The sequence below is a fragment of the Panthera uncia genome, chromosome A2 (assembly GCF_023721935.1).
Source record: "Panthera uncia isolate 11264 chromosome A2, Puncia_PCG_1.0, whole genome shotgun sequence".
In the NCBI taxonomy this organism is placed as follows: domain Eukaryota; kingdom Metazoa; phylum Chordata; class Mammalia; order Carnivora; family Felidae; genus Panthera; species Panthera uncia.
In genome coordinates, this window is record NC_064816.1 from 156,560,994 (window position 1) to 156,581,009 (window position 20,016).

At 54.7% G+C, this 20,016-nt stretch overlaps 2 protein-coding genes across 3 annotated transcripts in view; both read left to right on the forward strand.

The window, feature by feature from the left end:
* ZNF862 (zinc finger protein 862) overlaps nucleotides 1–9,206 on the forward strand; it is a 37,644-nt gene extending 28,438 nt beyond the window's left edge. For both annotated transcript variants that reach the window (XM_049642078.1, XM_049642079.1), the window contains exons 6-9: nucleotides 861–965; nucleotides 2,298–4,412; nucleotides 5,951–7,809; nucleotides 8,683–9,206. In XM_049642078.1, the coding sequence (XP_049498035.1) occupies nucleotides 861–965; nucleotides 2,298–4,412; nucleotides 5,951–6,126 (2,396 nt within the window). In that variant the 3' untranslated portion in view covers nucleotides 6,127–7,809; nucleotides 8,683–9,206. The remainder of the gene's footprint in view (nucleotides 1–860; nucleotides 966–2,297; nucleotides 4,413–5,950; nucleotides 7,810–8,682) is intronic.
* A 129-nt stretch (nucleotides 9,207–9,335) lies between these two features.
* ATP6V0E2 (ATPase H+ transporting V0 subunit e2) lies at nucleotides 9,336–15,892 on the forward strand. Its single transcript, XM_049642080.1, has 4 exons — nucleotides 9,336–9,560; nucleotides 10,965–11,012; nucleotides 13,549–13,663; nucleotides 14,136–15,892. Exons 1-3 carry the CDS (start codon nucleotides 9,457–9,459, stop codon nucleotides 13,640–13,642), a joined length of 246 nt encoding a protein of 81 aa, XP_049498037.1. The 5' UTR covers nucleotides 9,336–9,456; the 3' UTR covers nucleotides 13,643–13,663; nucleotides 14,136–15,892.
* The last annotated feature ends 4,124 nt before the right edge of the window (nucleotides 15,893–20,016 follow it).

A 20,016-nucleotide genomic window follows, 5' to 3' on the forward strand; every position in this document is an offset into this window, starting at 1 on the left:
GGCGCCCCTATTTTAAATCAAGAAATCAATTTCTTTGCCTACCCCTGAGAATATTCATTTTTTAAATAAAGGGCAGTGCTTAACCCAGAGGCCTGGCCTGCTTCTAGTCATATTTAAGGTTCCTCTGCAGGTGGCAGACTTTTTTTTTTTTTAACGTTTATTTATTTTTGAGATGAGAGAGACAGAGCATGAACAGGGGAGGGGCAGAGAGAGAGGGAGACACAGAATCTGAAACAGGCTCCAGGCTCCAAGCTGTCAGCACAGAGCCCAACGCGGGGCTCGAACTCACGGACCGTGAGATCATGACCTGAGCCGAAGTCGGACGCTTAACCGACCGAGCCACCCAGGCGCCCCAAGGCAGACATTTTTAAGGGGCCTTCCAAGTGCCCCTTGAAAATAACTCATGTAGTAAGACACCTGCCCGTAGGCCGGCCATGGTGGCTCTGGGGGCACTTGAGCCAGCATAGTGCCCGTGACAGTCTAACTCTTCTCGCGTGGCTTTACCATCCCTGCCCTCTCTCCTCCTGTTGTATCCTGTTTCCTCTGACACCCACCTTTCCTCTAGATACAATCAGCTGACTCTTGTCTCCAGTGGCTGGTCCGCGGAGCTAAGGACGTTATGTATCCTGGCTAAGGGATGCACGTTAGCATCTGGACCTGACTGCCTCTCGGGCTTTATGCATAAATTGGCCTGCCACGTACGTATGTTTTCATCGTGGCCCTGGCTGAATAGACTTTCTTAAGAGATAGACCCAGAGCCACCCCTGAGTATTTCCGTTTCCGTGACTAGCTTCGGGCGGGCTACTTGACTTGGTGGTCCACAGCAGGGACCTCAGTGTGACTCTTCGTCCCTGCATTAGGGCCTGCGGCTGCCAAACCAGACTTGATCTCGAAGCTGGAACGTCGGGCTGCGCCCTGGATCAAGGACCCAAACGGGCCCAAGTGGGGGAAAGGTCGTCCTCCAGGTGAGTCTTGACTTACTGAGCTCTGAAGGGCACATCCTGGGGCCCACGTGGCCACGACGGGTCACACAGTGTTCACTCAGCCATCCCTGTCCTGCTTCTGTTGTGCAACAGGCCTTGTTTTAGGCCCTGGTGGACAAAGATGAGTAAGAAACTTAACTGTGCTGTCCAAGTGTCAGACAGCCTGGGAAACGGGGTCCGTATGGGAAAAACGAGGCCCTTTCATGAGCAGAATGCTAATGGGGTCTGTGGTAGAGCTGGTGGGGGCGATGTGTGGGAGACACTGGTTATAAGGAACTCTGTGACTGCAGGCCTGCAAGCCGCCCTTCTTCCCTCCCCCTCCAGTTTTTAGTGACAGCACCCTGGCCTGTGAGAGTTCACTGTTTTGTGTATCTCAGTCAGGGGCTTATTGGCTAGTAGCTACTGCGAATACTTCGGTACCTCCCTTCTTTCTTTTTTTTTTTTTTATAAGATTTTTTAAATGTTTATTTTTTTTAATTTTTTAAAATTTTTTTAATGTTTTTATTTATTTTTTTGAAGGAGAGAGAGACAGACAGACAGACAGACAGAGCATGAGTGGGGGAAGAGCAGAGAGAGAGGGAGACACAGAATCCGAAGCAGGCTCCAGGCTCCGACCTGTCGGCACAGAGCCTGATGCGGGGCTCGAACTCACGAACCATGAGATCATGACCCGAGCTGAAGTCGGACGCTCAACGGACTAAGCCACCCAGGCGCCCCTTAAATGCTTATTTTTGAGAGGCGGGGGGAAGGGCAGAGAGAGAGGGGGACGTAGGATCCGAAGCGGGCTCTGCACTGACAGTAGACAGCCCGATGCAGAGCTTGAACTCACAAACTGTGAGATCACGACCTGAGCTGGAGTTGGACGCTTAACCGACTGAGCCGCCCAGGCGCCCCTGTACCTTCCTTCTTTCTAAGGCTCGTAAGACGACTTATGGATACTTAACCTTATTTCTTTGTGGTGCCCAAAAGAGGATTGAAGTCACTTGTTTATCCAATAGCATCTATGGCCAAGGTGGCTCATTAAGGTTGCTAGCAGCTGATGTCACACGGTCCCAGGGTAGCTGTGTGGATGGAGAGAGGGAGGCTGGCTAAAGGTCCCACAAGGGTCAGTGGACCTCTCTTAGACCGCAAGCTGACTTACACAGATAACAATGGGGAACGGTTTAAAGAGAAGTCACTGATGATTTCTAGAAAGGTAGATCACATTCAGCTCTGCTTTGCATAAGGGATACTCATTAAATTGGATATCCTAGTTGATAGGAGGCTACAGAGTTCTGCGCAGCAACACTAAGCACATTTGTATTTGCTCCAAAGGGAAGAAGAAAATGGTGGCCGGAAGAGAGGCAGAGGCACCGGCCTTGGCTGTAGAATCCACAGTGCTTCCGGCCCCTTCAGTGGAGACCCGTAGTTCCCACGGTAATCCCAGCCTTTGTGAAGTCGAAGTAGATGGACCCAGGAAAATCAAGAGGACTTACAGACCCCGTTCAATCCAGAGGTCATGGTTTGGGCAGTTCCCGTGGTTAGTAATCGACCCCAAAGAGACCAAGCTCTTCTGTTCAGCTTGCAAAGAAAGACCTAGTCTCCACGACAAATCATCCCGGTTAGTCCGTGGTTACACGGGGCCTTTTAAAGTGGAGACTTTGAAATACCACGAGGTCAGCAAAGCACACAAGCTCTGTGTCAACACCGTGGAAGTCAAGGAAGACACCCCTCAAGCTGCCCCGGTCCCAGAGATCTCCAGTGACCTGATGGCGAACATGGAGCACTTTTTCAACGCCGCCTACTCCATCGCGTATCACTCGAGGCCCCTGAATGACTTTGAGAAGATCCTGCAACTCCTCCAAAGCACCGGGACCATGATCTTGGGCAAGTACCGCAATCGCACCGCGTGCACGCAGTTCATCAAATACATCTCTGAGACTCTCAAGAAGGAGATCCTCGAGGATGTCCGGAGCTCCCCTTGTGTGAGCGTGTTGTTGGACAGCTCCACGGACGCCTCCGACCAGTCCTGCGTGGGGATTTATATCCGCTACTTTAAGGGCATGGAGGTGAAAGAGTCGTACATTACTTTGGCCCCTCTCTACAGTGAGACGGTGGACGGATACTTTGAGACCATCATCTCTGCCCTGGATGAACTGGACATCCCCTTCCGGAAGCCCGGTTGGGTGGTCGGCCTGGGAACCGATGGCTCGACCATGCTGAGCTGCAGAGGAGGCCTCGTGGAAAAGTTCCAGGAGGTCATCCCCCAGCTGCTGCCTGTCCACTGCGTCGCCCACCGGCTGCACCTGGCCGTGGTCGACGCTTGTGGGGGCATCGATCTGGTGAAGAAGTGTGACCGGCACATTCGGACCGTCTTCAAGTTTTATCAGTCCTCGAATAAAAGGCTGAACGAGCTGCAGGAAGGCGCGGCTCCCCTAGAGCAGGAAATCATCCGCCTGAAGGACCTGAACGCCGTCAGGTGGGTGGCCAGCAAGAGGCGCACGTTGAACGCGCTCATCGTGAGCTGGCCGGCCCTGGCGAGGCACCTCCAGGGCGTGGCGGAAGCCGGGGGCCAGATCGGGCACAGGGCCAGAGGCATGCTGAAGCTGATGAAAAGCTTCCATTTCGTCAAGTTCTGCCACTTCCTTTTGGACTTCCTGAGCATCTACAGGCCTCTGTCCGAGGTGTGCCAGAAGGAGATCGTGCTGATTACGGAGGTGAACTCCACACTGGGACGGGCCTACGTGGCCCTGGAGACCCTCCGTCACCAGGCAGGGCCCAAAGAGGAAGAGTTCAACGCCGGCTTCCGGGATGGGCGGCTCCATGGCATCTTCTTGGACAGAATGCAGATGGCAGAGCAGCGGTTCCAGGTGGACAGGGAGAGAATGATCCTGACCGGGATCGAGTACCTCCAGCAAAGGTTTGACACAGACCGGCCCCCGCAGCTCAAGAACATGGAGGTGTTTGACACCATGGCCTGGCCAAGTGGGATTGAACTTGCCACTTTCGGGAACGATGACATTCTTGCCCTTGCCAGATACTTTGAGCTCTCCCTCCCCGCAGGGTACAGCGAGGAAGCACTCCTGGAGGAGTGGCTGGGCCTGAAAGCCATCGCCAAGAACCTCCCGTTCTCCATGCTGTGTAAGAACGCCCTGGCCCAGCACTACCGGTTCCCCTTGCTGAGCAGGCTGGTGGCGGTGGTGGCCTGCGTGCCCGTCTCCACCTCCTGCTGTGAGCGGGGCTTCAGTGCCATGAACCGGATCAGGACCGACGAGAGGACCAAGCTCTCCAACGAGGTGATCAACATGCTCATGATGACGGCAGTAAACGGTGTGGCAGTCACGGAGTACGACCCCCAGCCCGCCATCCAGCACTGGTACCTGACCTCCTCAGGCCGGCGTTTCAGCCACGTCTACACTTGTGCCCAAGCGCCACCTCGCTCCCATGTGGGTAAGTACGTGTGACAGAGTTCCCGGACGTGGGAAAACGAAGGGAGAGAATCTTATCTTCCCAATCCCATGCTGATCTTGGACACGGAGGTGTTTGACACTGTGTCAGCTGTCACGATAGGCGTGGTCTCAGTGGGTGCGCGAGACACGACATCTACCCTCACAGAGCTTATGATCCGGCTAGGGAGGCAGGGCATACTTGCTGCGGGCAGCAGGGAGTAGTGCTGAGAGCACGAATTTTTGGAGCCAGTCTGCCCGCTGGTTCCGCTAACTAGTGTGTGACGTCGGGCAGGTTAATCGCATTGTGCTTTGGTTTTTTTTCTGTAAAGTGAATTAATACGTGTCGAGTGCACAACGTCTGGCCCCTGATGCCAGCGGCACCCTCTGAAGGTTAAGACCAGGACTGGAAGTAACCAGAGGACTGGACAAGCTGGGGCAGTGAGCTCACGTTCTCCGCGGTGCTGTGTCGGCTCTTTCGGGAGGGAAGAAGTCAGGTCGGAGGGGCCGAGAAGAAGATTCTAGGTGGAGGAGAGGGCTGGAGCATCCTGGGCAGGGAGGCATCTGTGAGGGGGCACAGCCCAGCTAGCCTGGGGGCCGGGGTGGGGACGGACTGGAGGGACGCTTATGTTATATGGGAGGTGAGTTACTGAGTCTGAAGTGAGCAAGTCTCCTCTTTTCAAGTAGTCCCTGAAAACCAAAGAGGGCCTCCAGGCTATTCGTGTGTCACTTCTCAGTGACAGCAATGAAGTTTCTTCCTTGACATCTTGTTGTTTCTGGTCCCCTTCCATTGCTTGTGCTCCTGTATGGTTACCGCCCGGTCTGTGGTCATCAGCTGCGGACAGGGTCTCAGGCTTGCCAGGGGCTCCCCAGGAAGCAGGGCGGCCCTGGCCCCATTGCTGGGCAAGGGGAGGGGCCTGGGGTGGAAGTGGAGAGAGGAGACAGGGAGAAAGGTAGGGAGCTGGAGAGTGAATCCTTCGCCCACGCGTTTGCTGAGTGAGCTGCTCCCCACGTCCAGGCATGTGGGGGTGAAGGGTGCTCTCAAGTGTGCCCTTTTGCAGGGGGCGGTGGGACTAGTACATCTGAAGCAAATACAGGGCACTACCGGATTTGATAGCATAAGGCCCTCCTTCCCAGGCAGGGTTCTCAACCTCAGCACTGTGGACACTGAGGGCTGGAAGGTTCCTCATTGTAAGGCCCGGCCTGTGTGTGATCGGGTCTCCAGCAGCACCCCTGACCTGCACCCCTTACATACCCACTGGGCCCCCTTGGCACTCACCCAGTTGTAGCGATCAGAAGTGTGTCCAGGCATTGCCACGTGTCCCCTGGAGGGCAGAATCGCCCCAGGTGAGGCCCACCACCCCAGGGTGAGAGAACAGAGCGAGTCTAGAACAGGTCTGCCAAGAGCAGCGCAGTCATATCTCCAGGCTGTTCTGCATTCTCACCCAGCATTCCTTGGGGCACAGTGGATGTGGGAAGGGGTCGTCATCTAATCTGTTTTCCCCTCCGTGTAACTGTGGGTTCTCTTTCCCCTCGCACAAGGACCAGGGCTCAGGAAGGAGAAGATGGGGGCACTCTATGTGGAGGAGGCTGTGACCCAGAAACCGCCCCTTCCACCCTACAAGGAGCCGGTGGAGATCCTGAAGGACTGCATCATGGACCCTCCTGACAGGCTCCTGTACCCTCCTACCAGCCAAGAGGCCCCCAAGCTGTCTTGACGGAGAGCTCACGTCGGAGCAGGAATCCTAGGGATTGCCTTGGAGGCCCCCCTCCCGCCCCCCCGCTGCTGCCTTGCCCCTGGGAATCATGGTGACAGGCTCTCTGCAGAATCAAGGCTGCCCTAGAGTCTTTGCTTGGGGGGGGGGGGGGGGGGGGGCGGGGTGCTCTCCAAGCACCAGGAAGTGGGCAGCGACAAGATAGTTAAGCCCACCTCCCAGAGGCAGGGTAATCAGGAGCACAAACCTGCTTCCCAAGGCCCCTTTCTGAGCAACGGTGACCTCCTGGCACTTAAATAAGCAGAAAGGTTCCTAGCTCAAATTCATTTTTAAGGTGCTTCAGGAAATAATCCCATCATGAAATATTCCACCCCATGATCTGGTAGCAAGAGGACTTCTCTGAAATGGGAGAGAGGCTGTTGGGACTTTCAGAAGCACCCCCCACCCCAGCATCCCCCCTGGATGGTTGGGGAGCGTTCTGGGGAGGCTGCCCACAGCCTCAGTGGCATGGAGGAGGCACTGTGAGCACAGAGGATCACCAGGCTCTAGGGACCACCGGCCCGGCTCTGGGTCTCACCCTGGCTCTACAGCAGAAGCAGGGAAGCTTCAACTTCAGATGGGACACTTGTACCAGAGAATTTCTCTACCTCCTCCAGGGGCTCCCTTAGGAGGGGCAAGCCAAACCCTCTCCACAGAGCACTCCAGAGAGGTCATCCCGGGACAATGGAGGAAAAGTCTTTCCTGGAGGGAGCCTGCTGCTTCCCCGCGGTGGCGGCACTTATGTTTGACCTGAGCCTGGTTTCCTGAGGAGCAGACATGTCCACGCTTTCACTTGGGAGGCTTGGGCTCCAGCCCCAGCTCTGCCGCAGGCAGAGGTTCAACCGTAATGAATCTCTTCCTCTTTCCTGTGCCTCAGTTTCCCTCTCCATGACGTGGCAGCAGAGAATTCAAGTGCCTGCTGGCTCCTGGTCTGCCACTGGGCTGATGAGTGACGGCGCCTCCAGCTCCCCAAAAGTCAGACCTCGGGCTGCACAGAGTGGACGTAGCTGCCTTCAGCCCTTGTCCTCGTCCCTTGCTACCGACGTCCTTATTGCGGGAACAGAGCTCCCTAAATGTGCCATCAGCATGGTGGCCTAGTCCGCTCCTCCCAGTTCTCTGGGACCCAGCCTGGGAGTCACTAGGGGTGCTTGTTAAATATGCTCAACTCCTTACCTGCTTGAGCGGATATCTGGGACTAGGGCTCAGCGACGGGCAGTTTGGAGCAAGGTCCTCCAGGAACTTCATGGGCTCACTCAAGCTTGAGAGCACTACCCTGGAGGCCCAGAAGGGTGTCTTGCACAACTATGTTCCCACTCCCCCTCACCCCTCTCCCCTCACTCCCTGAAGCAAAGCACTTTTCCCTCCAGGGCACTTCGTTTTGGCAGGTTCCTAGGCTGCTTATCTGCTGGGGATGATGTGGGGCCTGGGTCCCGCCTTCCTAACCTTCCTGGGTAGGAAACCAGGGGAGGTTAGAGGGCAGGTTTGACCCCTGCCTTTTGCTTGTTTTAGACAGGCAGGAAATGGTGCTGCGTCCTGGCCTTGCGCCGGGGGCCCCCGCCCTGTGCTGCATGCTAAGTCGCCTGGCCCTCAGCCAGCGCTCTGTTCTCTCCTCTGTCCTGGGAGGTGCTGAGAGCCTCTGAGATGCTGGTATGGACTGTCGCCTTCTAACCCCCCCCCACCCCCCGCCCCGGTTCCCAGTGTTTCTGACTCTCCCTTCCCGTCACCCACCTTTAGCACTTAGCCGTAGTGCCATCGTCTTCCTGTTTTCTTCAGCTGCGAGCCAGGAATTCGTCCCCACTTTCTGCCTTCTATTAGTCTGTGGAAATGCCTCTCTTCCAGCCCCAGGGTCAGGGGTATGGGGTATACCACGGGCCTTTAGAGCTACAGCTCTGGCAGTGTTACTGTCCACACCGAGAGGGAGCCCAGGCCTCCCTCCCCCATTCACATAAGGTTCTGTGGGGAGTTCAGGACTCTGCCCTAGGCGAGGTGCTGGGGCTATAAATTGGTGGGGTGGAAGAGAGAAAGACCCCTTAAAATAGGGGTCGTTGCCCCCACCCTATCCATAGATCCCAAACGAGGTGACTTTCTGGCAAGCATCCTCCCTGGGGCTCTTCCATCCTGTAAGAATCCTCAGAGCATGAGGCTAGTCCCGCGAGCAGTGTTGTGTGTGTGAGCTCCACACACACAGTTCCCTGTGCAGCTCTAGGCGCTGAGGTGGAGGCCAGGTAGGGAAGCATCCAGCCTACACATCCATGTACTGAGGAAGCCTCCAATACCAGCTTTTGAGAAAGTTGGGCCCCTTGGAGCGGGTGATGGAAAATGTTGTGTTGGTTTTTTTTTGTTTTTTTTTTGTTTTTTTGCAGCGATTTGCACTGTCCACATTTCTTAAGAGGCACAGGCAGCCTAGTTAATGGCACAGAGGCCTACCGACGTTTTTGTGCAGGACCCCAGGGCTGACACGTGGTGAACACCTTTGCTGGAGACTATTACCCAGCCTGACCTCTTTGGTTTTGTTTCAAGGCACTTGCTGCATTTCAAATCCAGGGCCTGGAGACACCCTTGTTGGAGAGGCTTCCTATTTTTGCCTCACAAGAAAACAAGCTGAAGAGGAGGAGCAAGCCTTTGGCCAGAGTCCTAGCCACGCCTCCACCCTCCTGCACCAGCAACATGCGCAGATCCTGGCGTCCTCCCACCCCTGATGCCCAGAGGGTCTGACGTTCTGAGTAACCGGCATTATAACTGATGGTTTGATGAGACCAGGTGGGAGGGAATTCAGCCCCCTGCCCTCGCCAGACACCTAAGACAGTGTAACCTACCCCAGACCTTTTGGTTCTTCCTCAAGCCTACGTTGGGTTCCTGGGGCGCTAAGTATTTAGCAAGGCAGCGTGAAGATTGGCCGATTCCCTCATTCAGGTACCCGTCAGCCAAGGATACTCAGGGCGATCGGCAGCCTCTTCTGGCTTCAGAGACGTGCAAATGAGGTTTAAAACCCCACGTTGGATTCGCAACTTTTTGCTCCCTGAATAAAGCCGTTTATTTCGACCCATGCTTGCGTCCTGTGAGTATCGCCGGTCAAAGCTCATCAAGAGCTGATCGAAGCTGGATCTGGCCCCTCGGAAAGCCCGCCCCTGCCCGAGCGACGCGCTCGCGCCTGCGCGGGGGCGACTGCGCGAGCTCCCCCTGGCGGCCCGTTCCTGCTGCGCATGCTCGGCGCCAGCGGCCGGCGGGGACCCAGCACACCTGAGCGTCCGCAGCTCGGCCTGGCGCCCCAGCCTGGGCGTCCCGCGTCCGGCCATGACGGCACACTCCTTCGCCCTCCCGGTCATCATCTTCACCACGTTCTGGGGCCTCATCGGCATCGCCGGGCCCTGGTTCGTGCCGAAAGGACCCAACCGCGGGTAAGGATGGCGTGCGGGCCCGGCCTTCCTGCGGACCCCTCCCCGGGCAGCGTCAGGCGGTGCAGCGAGCTTTGGGTCAGGGCTCGTTCGGCGCCGCCTTCCTCCGTTGTCCTCACTGGCCGCCTTCGGCTCGGAACTGGCAGGCGGTCGGGGCCAAAGAGCAGAGCCGGTGGTGCTTTAGAAAGGTGGAGGGCCGGCTGACGCGGGAGGCAGTTAAGGGTCCCCCCCCCTCCCCCCAGTGAAGCTAGAGGCCATGGCCGGCCGCTGATGCGGTTTGTCCACCGCTCACCAGCAGTGACCTTGAGCGAACGTTAGCCCTTCAGGCCTCACTTTCTTCATACGTAAAATGTGGATGATGGTGGTACGTGCCTTTTAAGGCTATACTGTGAGGAATATCCGAAATAACGCATGTAAAACAGCGCATGGCACGGATTATGTGTTGAATAATTTTTAGCAGGTTTTGTTTTCTGAGCGGCCCCTAGCAGATTTCTGTACCTTGTGGTCAGTTTATCAGTTACTGCATCAGTTACTGTGGGTCAGTTTATCAGTTCCTCAGCTACGAAGGGCTCTCCCCTGAACTTGAACTTGATTTTAAGTTCCTCTACCTGGAAGATTGTCTCCTTCACCACCGTGGACCCCAGTGCCCAGCACAGGGCTGGCCCACAATGCTTAGTAACGTTGAAGGAATGGATCCAGTGTAATTCCTCTGGCACTGACTTCAGGTGCTTTAGACCAGGGGTCCTGGGGCCTGATTTGGATTTGGGTGGAGGCTACTTGGACAAATGGGCACTGTCCCTGATCCTGAAGTCCCACAGCATCACTTTGTGAACCATTTTAGTATCTCACCTCTCCTGCAAACTTTGGTGAGTTCTAACTGAAGTCTCTCCTGCTGCATTTTAAGCTTCTGAGTCCAGAGTCCTCTTTGTATGGACACAGAGCTACCTGTTCCCTTGGTAACCACTCACTCTGCCTCAGAAATGGCTCACCGTCTCCTTGCTTCTTGCCAGCTTCTGTTTTCCATCCCGTTGCCCAATGAAGTTTGCATTGCAGAGAACATTCCATGGTGTGTTGCTGCAAATGCCACTCCGGGGGTGGGGGTGGGGGGGTATCTTTTCCCAGCATGGCTGCAATAAGATGGTAGGTGGTGGAGAAGGGAGGTAAAGAGAAGGTCCATAATGCAACTTGGATGCAGTCATGGTGGGCTTTCCCCTGGGGTGACGCTTGAGTTTTTATCTCCCCTCTTAAATTGTCACCCTGAATAGAAGTCAGCCTCCTGTGTTCAGGTGGCATCAGGAAGGCCAACAGGAAAGGGGCTGACACCAGGAGCTCTTTCTCTGGCCCTGGCCTGGCCTTGGGAGGGTGCTGGTTCCACCCATCCTGACCTGACCACCGCTTCCATTGCAGAGTCATTATCACCATGCTGGTGGCCACGGCTGTCTGCTGTTACCTCTTGTAAGTACCACTCCCCCAGTTCGACGTCTTCCCTCCTCTCCCTAAGCCCTGCCCTCTCCTCTGTCCTGGTAGTGACAGATTCCACTTTTGAAAGGCTGAGTCTGTAAAACGTAGGGGAGCAGGCAGTTTGGGATGGCACAGAGAGCAGGGGGCTCGAAGTCCTGGACTCTGGGGTCTGGTTCCAAATGCGGCAGCCAAACAAGCTTTGTAGCGTCCATGTTTTCTCTTCTGTGAACTGAGCGTTCTTTATGCCCGACCGGGCACCAGAATCACTGGGAGAGATGGAAAGACACAGCATTCAGGGCTCCACCCTTGACCCACTGACTCAGTTTTCAACATCTGCACTTAGGAGTTCATATTTCTAATACATGCTCCTGGGTGGTTGTGATGTGGCCGGTTTCAAATCATCAGATGAGCAGGAGTCTTCAAACTTGGGAAGGGGGCCCTGGGGATGTAGAGAATAATTCCAAGGGATTCAAGAACCTGGACAGGGTGAGGGAGTCAATGTCTGCGTCCTGAATGCCCAGATGTTCTCTTCCTAAAACTGCCACTCACGATAGCCCCGCCCCCTTTACAAAAGAAGACACTCCTCCTTCCACCCACACCCCTTGTATGTCACCTTGCTCCAAGTTTAAATCATCCTGCCTGCCAAACCAGGGGATAAGTCCAAGTTCTGGTTTTGAGGGAAGCCTCTCCTGTGATCAGTCAAGCCATGGGAAGCCCGTGTGGCCTCCCCTCCTCCTGGGTCTCATACGCTATCTCTGTGGGTTATGCTTGGCATAGTTGGGGTATTCTGAATTCAGAACAATCAAAATAGGATGGGTAACAGTGATGAGATGCTGATTCTTTACAAGGTAACAGAGGGGCCTGGTTCAGTCGGTTAAACATCCGCCTCTTGATATCGGCTCAGGTCATAACCTCATGGTCATGAGATTGAGCCCCATGTCGGGCTCCGTGCTGAGTATGGATCCTGCTTGGAATTCCTTCTCCCTCTCTCTCTGTCTCTGCCCCTCCCCAGCTGGCACTCTCTCGTTCTCAAAAATAAATAAATAAAAACTTCAAAAAAATAAGAAACAATAATGAGAGGTAACAGATTGTTTTAAAGACAACTGGAATAAAAAATAAAAGTAACGAGTATTTTGCAAGACTGCCAAATTTTTCAAAATGCATAGATTAAGGCCCACATGTAAAATTTTTTACATGATGTATTTCATATTTGGGGTGTGTTTTGTAGTTAAAGCCTGTTCTATCTAATTAGATCACGAACTATTTATTCCTCTGAGTCAGTTCTCTCATTTCACTTCATACGATGTTAAATACTTTCTACCCCCTATTAACAACAAAAAAATAAAACTTGCTAAAAAATAATGACCCGTACTACGTTAGCTTAAATGTTAGCTTAAATACATGAGGATGTACGGTTTTTCAGGATTCTCCCGAGACAGAACGTCTCTAAGGCCCTCTGTGCTGTTTCTTGGCCTTTCGGGGCTCGGCAGAATGTCCTCATCTGTCTCAGGGAGGGCCTCAGAGGGGCTGGGGCTCGATGGCACAGAGACCAGGGCATAGAGGGTGGTGGCTGGGAACAGCAGAGACGGCGTGTGCGTGGGATGTGGTAACTACAGACACCAGATGGACGTAGGGGAAAGGGAGACTGGCCGCAGACCGGGCACACACAGGTGGAGAGGTGGGGCAGCTTACAAAATGCCACGCCTGGAAATTATGTTCCACAAAACATCAACTCTGGGTTAATGCCGATGATAAGCAGACTACAATTTCTGACAGCTTACAGGCGTCAGCCACGTGACTGGCTGCTGGGGGTTGCGGTGTGGTCTGAGGTCAAACAGCTGGAGCCTTCCTGCAAAACCAGATGGAGCACCAGGGGACCTATTTCTGGCATGTGAGGTCATGCACCTTTAGAGTCTCTGGGGACCCACTACTGTGGGCACACAAGTCCTGACAACAGGGTCTGGCCCTCCCGCCCCACCCCACCAAGATGTGCAGCCTGCCCATGTTCCCTGGAGATCTCCCTGGCCTGAAGGACAGCTCCCGTCCTGTCGCCAGCAGGCCTCAGCGTGGGACTCTCTGGTCATCAGCCCTTCCTAGGAGGTAGTTCTTCGTCTTGCTCCTAGAAGTAGGTGACTCTGACGTGCCTGCTGGCAGACCAGCCCTGTCCTGCTCCCAGGTACCGGCTGGGGGAGGCCCAGACCAGAGGTGTCCTGGGCTTAGCTGGGAGGCCCCTTCAGCACGCCTCTGGAGGCCGTCTTACCCCTTCCCTGTCCCAGAGTCCAGCCCCAGCCCAGGTCTTAGAAATCTATGAAACATCAGATCAAACCAGACCTAAGCCGGAACCCACGAACCCTGGGCCAACCTCCTGTGCTGGCCAGACTGGGGGAGGGCTCACGGGGCCCTTCACCTGGAAACGCAGACCCCTGTGTGTCTGCCGGCTTGGCCACGTGACCGGACGCATGGCGCGAGGTGTGGAGCGTGGATTTCCTTCCGGCGTCCTGGCTCACCCTCCCTGTGCTGTCCCCGGCAGCTGGCTCATCACCATCCTGGCTCAGCTGAACCCCCTCTTTGGGCCGCAGCTGAAGAATGAGACCATCTGGTACGTGCGCTTCCTGTGGGAGTGACCATCGCCACTTTGGCCCCAGGTACTGGGGGCCCAGACCCCGCGGGTGGGACAGGGGCCTGGCGCATAGGAGGAGAACACACAGGGCAGTCATAAGAGTTCACGTTTACACTCAGGCATTCATTTATTTGGCAAAAAGGAAACAAAAAGAGAAGATGCAAAGCACGTGTATTCTTCCTGGCGGTGCCGCAGGAGGGTGTGAGGCACCAGGGCTGCATGCAGGATCCGGGTCCTCAGGGGAAGCATGGCAGGCCCGGCCACGGTTGTGGGTTTGCAGGCCACAGAGGGCGTGGCCAGAATCTGTTGTGAGGGAGGGAGGCTCGGGGCACAGGGGCCATGACGCACAGACTGGACACAGGGGCAGTTGAAGTCAGCCTCGTGGCTGGGGCACAGACAAGGACAAGGAAATTCTCCAGGGAGGGAGGGGGGAGGCGGTGGTGGAGAAGGCGTCTCCGCGGCAAGGAAGTGACCCCTTCGTGTGATGTGCTTTTCAGGTGCCCCAGTTCTCTGGATGACTTTGGCTGTACTGTCCCTGATGACCCCTTTGTCCCCACCCTCACAGCTGTATCTGAGTCCCTCCATGCTTCCCACCCCAGGATCTGTCTGGTTTGGGGACCTCCTGCCTTCTCCATCCAATCTGGGCCTTGGGAAGCCCCAAGTTCAGAGTCAGGCTGGAGCAGAAGCTATCCGGCCCTCAAACTCCCCCTGCCCCTCCCAAGTAGATCCCGGCCAGGAGCTGACTGGGGGGTGGGGGGACCTTTCTCTTACAAATGTGGCAGCCCCAGAAAGGGCATGTGTTCTGTGGAGAAGGGGGGTCCAGCCTGGGATGCTACAAGCCTGGGGGGCGGGACCAGAGAGGAAGCCCTGGGTGGGGAGTCAGCTGGTCCTCATCAGCTCTGCCACAGTCCTGCCCTGTGACCCCAAGAAGCATCTCTGCCTCTGTGGGCCTCCTCACCTCCTCACCCTGTGAGATGGACGCAGGGCGTCCCAGAGGTCTTCCCTGGGATTCTGTAATTTTCAGACACTTACAGATGTGGAATTCCCTAAGAAAGTTGAAGTAATGGAAAAACATTCACACACAAAAAACAACATAGTAATTTGGGTCAGGATTGAAAGCTGTATGTTTACTTAGCATTCTTTGTAGTTATAAAGTCACTTAAATGGGCTTGCTCAGAAAGCTGTATCTCCTTAGAATAATATCCTGTTCCATCTTCCTTCCCTATCTTGGCCCCTCCTCTGTGGATAAGCTCCCTGCGGCCTGGAGGGCTCAGTCTGGGCACAGGCCCAGGACTGGATTCCATCCTTTGACTACAGTGGGGTGAGTTTCAGAGCCCCCCTCATAGTAGCAGCTAGGTCACCCGGAGTTAGGGAGGATGAACCCGGAGTTAGGGAGAGATAGATGCAGGTGAGGTTTGGGCGGCACTGGGCCACTGGGTCCATCCTGGCCCGTGTCCATTCCTGCTCTGGGAGCACCTGGCCTGACAAGGCGTGGAAAGCAGAATGTGCAGGAATCAGATGAGAGGGAACCCAGGACCCCTGCCCATACTCTCCCTCCTCCCAAGAGAATTGAGGCTGAGACCTCAGGCATTTGCCCATGTCCCAGAACTAACTGGGGTCCCCTGATCTGCCACGCTGCCTCCCTGGGGGAAGACACCAATCTCCAATATTTGTTGAGTGTATTTATTTAATATTCTATATAGCGGGCATTGTCTTTGGAACAGTGGTAGAATGTGCTATGTCTCACCTAGATTTCTTGGTTCTGGGCTTGGCCTGTTGCTCAGAGCTCCCAACTGGGACTTCCCTTTGACATGCCAGCTCACCACACCCCCTTTCAAACTCCCTTCCTGTCCTGACCCTCTGTGGCCCTCCTGGAGAGGGGGCTGTGGAGTGTGGATTGTACTGAAAACCTGATCCATGACTAATGAGCGGCGGCTAAGTCCTGGCTGAGGCCACGCTTGCTGGCTGCTGCCCCCCTGTCCACCCAGTTCGAATGTGCTCAGTGGGTGGCTTTGGGGCACGGGAGAGACCGGCAGCCGCTTGGAGCCGCAGTTCTGGATCGTGGACACTGAAAACTACATTCTCCTGAGACCGGAAGGAGAATACAGCCGTCCCAGGTTCTGCCCAGAAGCAGTTCCGGCAGGAGAAGGAAGATGATTGTTCCAGTGGAAGTCTGACCGGCCTCTTCTGTGCCCCAGATACAGAGAGCACGGCGCCTGAGGGTGAGCAATAAAGCAGGCCCCCCAAGTCTCCAGAGCGTGTCCTGCCTCGTTCCTGAATACCTGAGCGCACCCAGTCTGCCCGCCCCTGCCCCTCCTGCAGGGGCCGGAGCAGACTGAGCAGAGGACACTGGTCCTCCAGGGCCAGGGAGGGTGGTTCTTGCGCAGAGACGGAAGAGGTTTGGGGGTGGGGAGGCACTGGGAGGAATGAGGGACCAGACCACTGAGGGCTTGTCACCGGCTGAGGAGCTTGGATTGACCCAAAGGGCAAAGCAAAGCCATGAAAGGGTTTTAAGGCAGGGGAGTGACGTGACCCAATTTGATTTCTAGGATGATTTTTATAGGGTGTGTCACGGACAGGAGCCTGTCTGTAGGGTCCCAGTGGAGCGTGGTGGTGAGGACGGAGGCGAGGGGGCGGCTGGAAGGTCTGGTCAGGACTGCAGGTGACCAGCCTGTTGGCTGTGGGAGAGGGGCAGGCGGGGATGGATGCAGAAGGTTCTGAGCTCTGGGCGGGGGCCCTGCAGTGAGCAGTAGCTACGGAGGTCCCGGGGCTGCTGGCTGATGGGCTCTGTGAGGGGCCACAGAGGAACAGGTTTCAGAGGGGAAACGGTGGCCTGTGGTCTCCTTTGTTTCCTGGTGAGTCGGACGTGTCCAGGGCATCCGTGTGGAGATGTCCAGTGAGTGGCCAGGTGAGTGGGTTTGAAAGTCAGGAGGAAGATATGGCCTGAAGAGCTGAGAGTCTTCAGCAGAAAATAACGGTGGTCCCTGAGCCCGTGGAGTGGGGTGCAGTGTGAGACCCCGGGAATGCCAGCGATCACGGGGTGGGCAGATAAAGAAGGGCTCCTGTCAGGCGTACAAGAGGTTCTCAAGGGGACGGGAGGAGAGCTGGGTGAGTAGAACCACCAGAGGATTCCTGGAAGTGGTTCAAGAGGAAGGAAGGTCCAGGGCCTCAGAGGGCGCCACCCCCCCAGAGGTCAAGGGGGAGGGGAGACCAGGGACAGCAGCGACTTCAGAAAGCCCAAGAGAGAGAAAGGGAGTGATACAACAAGGGGACCTTCCTGGGTCACTTCTCCTGGGTCCCTGGGGACGTACCCCATAAGGCTGTGTGGCATCTCCATCTCTGCAGCTGAAACTTAAGCCAGCCCCACCCTCTGGGCTCCCTGCTCCCCCCAGCCACTCCCCCCTTAGGGTCTCAGGTCTGGGATGCTGAAGATCACTGGCCCAGGCCCAGGGTTGGGGAGGTGAGGGGCAACATCCGGTTGCTTTCCCACACAGTTTCCCTTCCCTGGCTTCTCAGTTTCCCTGGCATCAGACTGCGGCCGCTCCTCCGGACTCTCTCAGGATGTGTGTCTGTTCCTCTGTTCAGGTGCGGTCCTGGGGAGCATCCCGCGCTCTCCAGGCCACCTCCGAACAGAGCAGCTTGGGGCTGGCAGACCCTTCCCCAGCATGGTCCTTCCCTCCGCTCCCTTCCTTTCTGCCTGCACGGCCATCCAGGGAGAAGGGAGAGCAGCTGAGAGCATGGGTGCATGACTCCCAGGATCCGATGCCCACCCACTGGGTGAGGGTTGCATTCCTATCAAAGCTTTCACCCCCGCACCCACGGCAGAAACTGCAAGATGAACAGGTCTTGTCAAAGATAAGCATGGCTGGACATGAGTTAAAGCAGTGAGAAGCAGGTTTTATTCTGTAACTACTGATAGTAAGGGAAATCTGAGCTCCCTCTTATCTGTGCCGAGGTGACAGGCAGTTTAAAGGGAGAGTGAGGGCTCAAGTAAGTCAGGAAAGTGAGAAATCACAAAGGGTTGGTTAGTGTAAGTGCCACTAGACCACCTGTGTCTCCCACAGAGACTGGGACCCGATCCTTCCTGATTTCATTTCGGAAGACTGAAGTTCATGTCCTGGAGGGAGACGTCACTGGATTGCAGGAGATACGTATATATCTCTCAAAGGGACAGAGGAAGGATTCACGACTGCAAGCGTTTTTAGTAAATGCTGTAAGAAAGGACAGAGGGCAGAGGGTCAGAGGTCTGTGGTCATGTTTTGGCTGGAAATGACCGTAAATTCTTCTGACAGAGCTTTTTCAGAGAAGAACCCAACAGGGCTACGTTGCCCCGGGTATCCAGCCTTAGGCTGTCTGAAGCCACACGCGGTTGGTTGAGTCTCTTTGTGCAGGGTTTGAACTGAAACGTGCCGAGAGTTGTTTTGTAGTTCGTTTCAAACATCTGCCATCTGCCACGTGGGGGCTCATCAGTGAATGTCTCCTCGGACAGACACTCGGAGAACTTACATGAAGCAAAAGATTCCTAAAGATGGGAAGTGGCAGAGAATAGGAAACTCCTGCACCATACCTAGTGGCAGAGTAGGGAGGGAAACAGCCTTGGCGACCACCCTGGGACTGGCCGAACCCCAAGAGAAGAAACACCAAAGGCAGCCAAGGTAAGCTAAGCTGCACACACACAGGGTGGCCAGCAGAGGGCGGTGCTCTCACGAAGGCGCTAAACCTCCTGAGCCCGGTTTACGCCACCCCTGGGGTGCCTTGCACATGTTAGAGGTTGTGGCCTTAGAGCACCGCTGTTAGTGGGGAGCAGGGACAACCCTCCAGAGGATAACATAGCCTGAGTGGAATGTCCTTCAAGGATATGTAACCACAACCACGGCTAACGTTCACTGAGCAGTTGCTAGGAGCCAGGCACTATCAAAACCAAAGGGCAAAGAGCTAAGGAAACTTGCCAGCTTGAAACTGCTCTGATACAAGCCTTCCAAAAATCTTGTGTGTCTTCTTACCGCCTCCACATCCCCGAGAGATCTGGCATATTCCGGTGTGTACAAGAGACACCCATCAGCCCAGATTCTGAACAAGGAAGAGAAGATACAGACAGACCTGTACTCTCATACAGGCCACAGGGGTTACCTCTTATTCTAGACCCTAGAGTAAGCCTTTTGATGAATTTTAGTTGCTTTGAACAGAAATCGGATAGGTGATAGCAATGGGAATGTGAGCAGAGGTGAAATCGAGTGGGGGTGGTTATAACCTCCAGGTCTGTGTGCTGGAAGTGACCTTTGTGTAAAAACCTTGGGGCTTCCAGGAACAAAGTCAGTTGACAGACACCACAGCTTTGCTTTTAAAACCAGGAAAGTGAGGGCAAATGACCAAAGTCTAGGCTAACTCAGACCACTTTCTGTGTTAATGAACCTGCAGAAGAATCGCTCAGAACAAAAAAAAAAAAAAACCCACAGAATGCTAGGACCAAGCCAGCACTAACATCATCAACTAATTGATGTTAGCTGAGTGAAAGTTACTTAATCTTTATGATCTTCGTTTTACTGTTCAGTTGATATAATAATAATAGTACCTGCCTCAGAGAGATTGGGAATATGAGCCAAGAGAATGGATTAAAGTGCCTGGCTCACCAGTAAGTGGAAGCTATTGATCACACTATTTTTACATATGTTAGTTTCTTGCCACTCTATTCTGCCAGGACCTCAGCTTCCTTTTCCTTTTTTTTTTTTTTTTTTGTTCCCATCACAGACACTATGCTGACCCACTGTGAGCATTTTGATATATGAAGTATGACCTGGGAATTGAGGACCAAGAAAGATACCTGGGGCCTGTTTATGTATCTGTATTTCTTTTTTATTTTTTTAAGTTTATTTTTGAGAGAGAGAGAGAGAGTGTGTGTGTGTGCACGTGTGCAAGCGGGTAAGGGGGTTAAGGGGCAGAGAAAGAGAGGGAGATATAGAATCCAAAGCAGACTCCAGGCTCTGAATTGTCAGCACAGACCCCGATGCGGGGCTCGAACCCACGAGCCGTGAGATCATGAACTGAGCCAAAGTCTGACACTTATCCGACTGAGCCACCCAGGTGCCCCCTTATTTTATTGTTTAAAAGTTTATTTATTTTAGAGAGAGAGAGATTGTGTGTGTGTGTGTGTGTGTGCATGCATGTGTGTGCAAGTGGAATAGGAATAGAGAGAGAAGGAGACAAGATCAGAAGCGGGCCCCAAGCTGACAGCAGAAAGCATGATGCGGGCTCCAACTCAGAAACCCTGAGATCATGACCCAAACTGAAGCCAAATGCTTAACCGACTGAGCCACCCAGGCGCCCCTATGCATCTGCATTTCTGCTTCCTGTCAAATGTCCATGACATAACTTACAAAT

What these genes read in the sequence shown, in the direction of transcription:
- ATP6V0E2 (XM_049642080.1), top strand. Translation starts at nt 9,457, where the DNA reads ATGACGGCACACTCCTTCGCCCTCCCGGTCATCATCTTCACCACGTTC. An exon ending in CCGAAAGGACCCAACCGCGG is followed by an intron (nt 9,561 to 10,964) that starts GTAAGGATGGCG and finishes CTTCCATTGCAG; the next exon opens with AGTCATTATCACCATGCTGG. An exon ending in GCTGTCTGCTGTTACCTCTT is followed by an intron (nt 11,013 to 13,548) that starts GTAAGTACCACT and finishes TGTCCCCGGCAG; the next exon opens with CTGGCTCATCACCATCCTGG.